Genomic DNA, 8,207 nt, shown 5'->3' with positions numbered 1-8,207 from the left:
AAATCAATCAATAGGAAATTAATCTAGCATTGATAATCAACAACAATAATTTACCCCTTCATATTATTTATTAGATCCCCATAAACCCTAGAAATTAAACTACTCACACATGATAAAAAAACTAAACTAATCAAAGTAATAAAATAAATAATGATGAAAGGAATAAAGTAAATAACTAAGATTAAAGGAAGAGAAATCGTTACCAAAATAAATCTGGAATTAATGAAAGAATTAAGAACAAAGGTTTAGAGAGAGTTTAAGAGAGAGAGAATACTAAGTAGAGAGAGAAAGTCTAAGAAAGAAGGGTAAGTGAAATTAATCCCCCTAAAACCGTACTTAAACAAAACTAAAACAACTTCCTAATTAGAAACTAATTCCTCGCCAAAAGAGTTCTTCCAGAAACACGCGCCCGATCGGGCAAGAGGCCGCCCGATCGGGTGCGCCTTTTTCTCGCACTGCTCTTCTCACAGCCGCGCCCGATCGAGCTAGCTGCTCACCCGATCGGGCGCGCCTTTGGCCACACACCAGCACACTCTTGCGCGCCTTGCCTGATCGAGCTAAGCTGCCCGATCGGGCCCTTGCTTCACCTCGAGGCTCGGAGCTTCGATTGGGCTTATTTCTTCGGCCCAATCCGGATATCCACTTAGGGTCTTGATCACCCGGTCCATATACCTCGGTATCCCGATTACCGTGCCCTTAATCACCGGCTTTCACCGGTCTTGGGCTCCAAAAGTGGTCGTGTCCTTCTAGCTTCCGTAGTCGATCCAATAAAGCCCGGGAAAATGCTCCAAGAGTGCAATTTCCTGTAAAATACAACTAAGACTACGAAAACACTAGAACACACAAATTAGTAATAAAAGTGGCCCGAAAGAGCCAAAAAAACTACTAATAACGACCAAGGGACGGGGATAAAACACTATATAAAATGGACATATCAGCGTGAAGCTCTCTACCGCGTCTGTACCCGCTGCACGACATTTTTTTCGCCATTTTTTCCCGCTGCTGCTGTCAGAGTGTCGTCGCAGCTGTCGAAGTGTCACCATGACACGGGCAAGCTATACCGTGACACGGATTAGACCACCGTGTCACAATGGTTGCGCTGCAGCATTTATGCGATTTTTTCGAGCTTTTAGAGCTCAAATCTTCATCAAATTTGCTCAAATATGTTGCTAACTTCCTCAAATATTAATCGCTATAAGGATCTATGCAAGTTTCCTTGTCTTATGTCTCAAATCATATTGAAAATTCCATATTTTCTTGAAACCCTAAAAAAATAAATTGGGGGGTTTTTTTATTTTGAGCTTCTATGTCAAAATTTTTTAATATGAATTGATTTGTATATGAATGTATGTTTGTTTATTTGTGAGCAATTTGAGACCAAGTTTGTGTGATTTGGTGAAGAATTAAGCAAATCACCATTTTTTGGTACTACTTGTGTGAAATGATATTCTTCATGTTATTTCTTTGCAATTGAAATGGTGATATACTGGTTGTAGATCTTGTAAAAAATATGCTATGATGTGCCGATCTATTGCTTTTGTGCAATTTTGAAACATGCTCTGTTTTGTGTATGTACTATATTGTCATGGAGAACATAGTATCATGCGATTAGGAGAACTGTAGTATTAGTTTGTCATGGAAAAACTAAATACTAGAAATAATTCTATTATTTTGCTAATTTTTAGCCTTGAGGTAAAAATTTTGCGTATAATAGAAAATGCAACTTGAGGTAGCTGTTAAGCCGCTTTTGAATAAATAACTAAATACCTTAGGAAATGATATTAAGTAATTAGATTTTTATTTTTGTTTGAATGTAATAGCATGCCTAGACAACGGGATCGCGATCTTTCTACTTGTGGCCGACGTCAGGCATTTCGATAGGACACTCCCACATTTCCTGAGGGCATGGACGACGATGCCTTAGATACCGAGCCTCGCCCTTCTTCAAGTAGGGTTAGGTGGATTCCACCTCCGTGGACACCAGACGAGTTGGTTTTATGTCGTGAGAACCATATTTCTCACCGTCTACTTGCTACCATAGTCGATGGCACGCCTCGCCATCATGGATCCAAAGCTGGAGATTTGATTCCCCGGCTATACGGGATTATCACGAGGGATCCTATCACTAACGCCCCGTGGGAGTCTGTTAGTTTAGTAGATTTCTATTCATCAATCGTAGGATTTCGAACCCCCCCGGGGTTATGGCTCGGCAGTTGTTCGTGCGTTGTTGGAGTATTTTTGGGATACTACCAACACTTTTAACTTTTCTTGGGGGGAGATGACACTGACCCCCCTGGATATTAGCATGATCAACGACTTACGCTTCACCGAGCGGGCCGTACGACAAAAACTTAACCTCGCTTGGGGTGCGGCTGAGGTAGCAGATTTGTTAGGTCCGGTCATTCAGCGTATCAGAACTCAGCTGGTGCCTCGAGGTGGTCCTAAGAGTGGGTGATCAGAGATGGCTTATGTTCTTGCCCATGGCTTTGACATGGCTGAGACGACACATGTGAAGCGACTGCAGATCTTTATCTTGATTCTTATTTCCGGGACTCTTTCTCCTGATTGGAGTTCACGTGCGCTCGTTTGCTACCTTCCTTCTCTGGTTAGGATCGGCGAGATAGGATCCTATAGTTGGGCTAGCCTTGGATATGCTGATCTAGGTTCGTCGTTGCGTCATGGCTACAGGCAGCTGAATGATCAGGCCCTTGTCGCTGTCTATGATTTATGGAGAGTCTTAGAGGTGACGATCTTTCTTCTTTTTATTTTGTTTTAACTTTTTTAACTCATGTGCTTAGAGATTAATTTTCATTGCAGATGTGGTTCTATAAGTACTTTCTTAGATTGGCCCCTCGACGGTGTCGTGGAGCGGTCCACGATTTCCCTGTTGGAGCTAGCTGGCGTGACCGAGGCGACTCACGAGTGGAGTCCGTATCTACGATGCGCGGGCTGATGCACCGAGGCACCTCTTCCGTTGGTGTAAGAATTGATTTGTAGCATGTTATTATCTACCTTGCATTCATTGCAACTTTTTATGGTTTTTAGGTTGTTGTAGAGATCCAGTATCGGCCTTGGGCTAGGATGACTGATCTTCCCGAGGCCTTGCAGCTTTCGGCGTACCGTACTGTTTTTATTGGTACTGCACGCTTTGCTTGGTATCTTGGGGAGCGCGTTGTTCGTCATCACAGCGCTGACCGCTTTGTGGTGCCTTTGCCTCCACTGGAGTCGATGCTGGACTCACGTTTACTTGAGGCGTTGATAAACAGGACTTTCTTCTTTCTTTGGCTCTTCCACTCCATCTTCCCGAGGTATGACATCTTTTGAGAATTTTGTTATCAATCTCTGTTTAAATCGTCGAATAACCTGATTATTCGATCATATTTTCAGACGACTGATAAATCATATTTATATAGTTTTATTTAGGTACGTTTATGCAAGTTTAAGAGCTTTTTCATAGTCTGCTTAGTCGATTTTGGAGTCATGTTTGCATAAGTCATTATATGTCTCTCTATTACGCTCCATTTGTGTTTTTCTTAATGTTTCAGGTGATTCCATAGTCATTTGGAAGCTTTCGAAATGTTTAGAGATGATTCAGATGATATTTGAATGGAAATCGATGGATCGAGTTCATTAATCGAGGGATTTATGCTCATGGATGTTGGTTCTAAGGAATCTATGCATGGAAAATGAAAATAGCATCCACGAGAGTGGCTATGGACCTTACAAAAGCGAATTCGAGTTAGAAATGGAGAAGAAAGATGGCTTGCAAGGTGTCCAAAAATGACCTTTGCTCACTGTTTTGACCATAACTCGAGTTCTACAGATCGGAATGAAAAGATTCAAGTTGCATTGGAAACAAACTTGAAGAGCTTACCAATAATAGGTTGCACGCCCCGAGAAGATTCCTAGAACAGAAGTTATGAGAGTTTAAAACTAAGTAATACAGTTAGCCACCCGACGGATATAGCTAAGGTCTGTCCTGCGGCCACACGATGCCTGCTGTCGCCACTGCCAGGGCACGAGAACAACCTTGCGGCCGCGGGTCTGGTCGAGTGGTTGAGCAGCGTTTTGGAGCCACGAGCGACCTTAAGTCTTCACTTCTTTTCACGTCATCGGTCTACCGACTTTATTTGTTGCCATATCATCATCTACCATCCAATAATATTGTAGCCTAGGCATTTATTTATTTATTTATTTTTATTTTAATTATCTTAGAATTAGACATGAATATAAATACTTGAGGGATTTTATTTTCCTCTCCTAAGCTTTATTTTTCTTGATTAAACACTTCTTAGTTTTCTTTCTCTCCATTGTTGAACCCTAGCTTTTCATTCTTCATTAATTCAATCATCGAGGTATTTCAATTATTATTTTTGTTCATTATTTATTTTATTAATTATGAATTCAAGTTTATTTATCTCTTTTGTTTTGTTTATTTCAATTATGAGTGAGTAGTCGTTTTCTAGGGTTAAGTGAGGGAAGCCATGTTTATACCAAGATTATTTGTGCTTAATTATTTATTAATTTATGAATTAGGGTTTGAATAATTCCAATTGATTTGTGCTTTATTGTTTGATTCATGTAATTGGCCAATATCATGACTTAATTATTTAGCTAATAAAAATTAGAATTGAAAGATCATAATTTTATAGGTTTAATTACAATTGGCGAATTTGATTATGTTAGCGACTAAACTACATATGTTAATTCGTAAGTGTTAATTCCCGACCGTAGGATTAATAAGTGCTTTAATTATTCGACCTAATTTGTTTATTAATGGATTGTTTGCATTTCTTTGTTTGGTATAAGCATGGTGGACCGAACGCTTGCCCTAGATTTTAATTATCTGAGAGCAACCTTATGTTTATTATTGTAATACTTTAGTTAATTAATTATCAAACCACTCTTCGTTTATTGAAATAGTTTACAATAATTGGGCAAAAACTAAGAGAACTTGTCTCCCTGTGGGATTCGACCCGTATTTGCTAAGTCTTTGCTAACAACAGACACCGTGCACTTGCGGTATAACTTTTTATTCATCAAGTTTTTGGCGCTGTTGCCGGGGAGACGGCTAGATTCTATTAGTTTTAGTTTGATTGTTTGAACTATTTTTATTGTCCTATTGGAACTTCTAGTTCCAATTGGGACATTCTCATTGCTTTCTTTTCTTTTTGTTTATTCCCGGGTCAAAACGAATAGGTGATTTGATCCCTACGGATCCGGACTGATAATAGGTCTGACACACGCAGAAGAGCTCTCTAACACAGTCTGACACACGCAAAGAGATGACTGATAATAGGTCTCTTAATTCTTACGGAGTACCATCCCAAGATGGCATTCCAACAGGTCTTAAAATGCCAGCAATCACTGCAGAGAACTTTGAAATTAAACTCCCATTGCTTAGTATGGTCCAACAAAATCAGTTTAGCGGTTATCCTACTGACGAGCCAATTAATTACTTGCAGCGATTTCAACAATTATGCTCCACTGTTCATCACAAAGGAGTCACTCAACATCAATTGAAGGTGACGTTGTTCGGATTTTCCCTTCGCGATAGAGCTCAAAAGTGGTTGAACATTGTCGAGGAGACGAAGTAGAGTATGATTTCTCAAGCATTCCTCAAAGAATATTTTCCTCCTGAAAAAACTGAAAAGATTCGACATCAAATATCAACATTTTCTCAAGAGTCGGGGGAATCTCTTAGGGAAGCATGGGATAGATTCTTAAATCTTCAACGATCATGCCCGCATCACAATTTTGAGAAGTGGAATCTTGTTCGTATTTTCTATAACGGAATAGAACCCGAGACTAAATGTATTGTTGATTCTGCCGCAGGTGGTGTTTTCCTTGACAAGACAATCGAGGAAGTGTATGATTTCCTTGTAAATCTTGCAGCCAATCATTTCTCTTCTCCAAGAACGCGAGCAAAGAAAGGGAAGATAGAAGTTGATGCCTATTCAATCTTGACTTCTCAGATGGCTCAATTAACTCTAAAGATTGATGCGTAATAGGCCACTCAGGACTCCTCTCTTGTATCTGTTAATGCTATGTCTTCTCAACCTCTACAAACTAATTTTTTGTGAATTGTGTGGCATACAGGTTCACTTTGGATATCAATGTGCTCAGAATTCTCAAGATACCAATCAGATGGAACAGGTGAATGCCTTTCAAAAAAGGCAATTAAATGACCCATATTCTAACACATTCAATCCAGGTTGGAGGAATCATCCCTACTTCTCATATAAAAGCAACGATGTTCAAAATCCTCAACCTCAGCAACAGTGGTCACAGCCTCAGAACCCTCAACCTCAACAATATGTTGCAAGGCCTCCACCCAATCAACAATGGACCTCTCATCATGCTCCTCCGGGTTTCAATAGACCACCTCAACAACCTACTCATGGAAATGCTAGCACTTAAGAGCCGACTATGTCTCACCTCATGAGAATGATGACATTCATGAAGCAAAACACTGAAGATAGCACCAAGGAATTAAAAAATACGACAAAGCATTTAGAGAACCAAATCGCGCAAGTCGTAGTTACCAATATCCAAAGGCAACTGTGCCACTTACCAAAACAGCCTATCCCTAAGGAGACCGCCAATGCTATCATTACTCGTAGTGGTGTTAGCTATGAGGGGCCCTAAATGTCTATTGATGATGTAAATCTTAAGAAGGATAAGAGTAAGGTTGCAGAGAAGGCCATGGATGATGTTCCCACCTCAAAAGATGGGAAAGCTAAAGCAAGTGATTCTAAGAAAGAGAAAAAGAAAGGTTCCGAGCCTCCACCTGTCGAGCCAAAGCTACCATTCCCACATTGGATGCAAAAGAACAAGGTAGATCAACAATTTGGTAAGTTCTTGACTATGGTCAAGAACCTTGAGGTAACTGTTCCTTTTACTGATATGGTCTCTCAAGTTCCAATGTATGCAAAGTTTTTAAAGAAAATGATTACTAAGAAGAAAGACTTTAGTGGTGTAGAAACAGCCGCTCTAACTGCAGAGTGTAGTGCTATATTGCAAATTAAATCCCCACCAAAGCTTAAGGACCCTGGTAGTTTTTCCATCCCATGTCATGTAGGTGCATTATTCATTGATAAAGCTTTATGGGACTTAGGTGCTAGTGTGTCTGTTTTGCCTCTTTGTGTTTGTAACAGGTTGAATATGGGAGCTTTAAAATGCACACAAATCACTTTGCAAATGGCGGATCGTTCTATAAAATACCCTTTAGGTGTTTTGGAGGATGTCCCCGTTTGAGTTGGGAAATTTTTCATTCCTGTTGACTTTGTAGTTTTGGATATGGAGGAGGATAGTAATATCCCGATCATTTTAGGTAGACCTTTCTTGTGTACTGTGAGTGCTGTTATTGATGTCAAGTGTGGGTCCCTTACTTTGTTTGTTGGTGATGATACAGTGACTTTTAATCTAACCAATGCGATGAAGTCGCCTATGCTTGAGAATACTTGTTGCAAGATTGATGTGCTTGATGAGATTGTGAGAGATGATACGCCTCGTGAGTTAGCTAATGATCCATTAGAAGCTGTTCTCACCCTGGAGGTCTTTGAAGGAGAAGGAGATGCAGAGATTGACTCCTTAATTCGTGACTTGGATGCCCCTAACACTGAGGGGTTCGGGATAATGGAAACTATTTGTTCTACTTCTGAGTCACAAGTAAAAAAGGTAGAGTTAAAACCTTTGCCTTCTCATCTTAAATATGCATTTCTTGATGATAATGAGGAATTCCCTGTAATTGTTAGTGCTAAGCTCCATAATAGCCAAGTTTCTAAGCTTTTGACTGTGCTTCGCATGCATAAAAAGGGAATCGGGTATAGCATTGACGATCTTACAGGGATAAGTCCTAATTTTTGTATGCATAGAATCAATTTGGAAGAGAATCATCGCCCTTGCATCCAACCACAACGTTGATTGAATCCTAATATGCAAGAGGTGGTGAAGAAAGAGGTAATGAAACTTCTTGACGCGGGCATCATCTACCCCATCTCAGATTCTAAGTGGGTGAGCCCGGTACAACTCGTTCCTAAGAAAGGGGGGACAACTATTGTTAAAAATGATAAGAATTAACTAATTCCTACTCGTGTTGTAACAGGTTGGCGTATGTGTATCGATTATCGTAGGTTGAATACAGCCACCTTGAAAGATCACTTCCCCTTACCTTTTATAGATCAAATGCTTGAAAGATTAGCAAA

General features: G+C 40.0%; 1 protein-coding gene and 1 non-coding gene across 2 annotated transcripts; one reads left to right on the top strand and one right to left on the bottom strand.

The window, feature by feature from the left end:
• Positions 1-5,652: 5,652 nt before the first annotated feature.
• On the bottom strand, positions 5,653-5,758 carry LOC145561151 (small nucleolar RNA R71). Its single transcript, XR_014093727.1, has one exon. It is a non-coding gene; the product is annotated as a small nucleolar RNA R71 (small nucleolar RNA).
• Positions 5,759-6,648: 890 nt separating this feature from the next.
• LOC145557637 (uncharacterized) lies at positions 6,649-7,926 on the top strand. Its single transcript, XM_081618814.1, has 2 exons — positions 6,649-7,210; positions 7,292-7,926. Exons 1-2 carry the CDS (start codon positions 6,649-6,651, stop codon positions 7,924-7,926), a joined length of 1,197 nt encoding a protein of 398 aa, XP_081474940.1.
• The last annotated feature ends 281 nt before the right edge of the window (positions 7,927-8,207 follow it).

This window comes from Chenopodium album, chromosome 9 (assembly GCF_948465745.1).
Source record: "Chenopodium album chromosome 9, dcCheAlbu1.1, whole genome shotgun sequence".
Classification (NCBI taxonomy): domain Eukaryota; kingdom Viridiplantae; phylum Streptophyta; class Magnoliopsida; order Caryophyllales; family Amaranthaceae; genus Chenopodium; species Chenopodium album.
The sequence above is the reverse complement of the archived record's forward strand: the minus strand, read 5'-3'. Positions and strand labels throughout refer to the sequence as shown.

Bases quoted from the DNA above. Each gene is read 5' to 3' on its own strand.
- LOC145557637 (XM_081618814.1), top strand. From the start codon at position 6,649: ATGTCTATTGATGATGTAAATCTTAAGAAGGATAAGAGTAAGGTTGCA. The intron at 7,211-7,291 runs GTTCTATAAAAT...TTGACTTTGTAG, and splicing joins CACTTTGCAAATGGCGGATC to TTTTGGATATGGAGGAGGAT.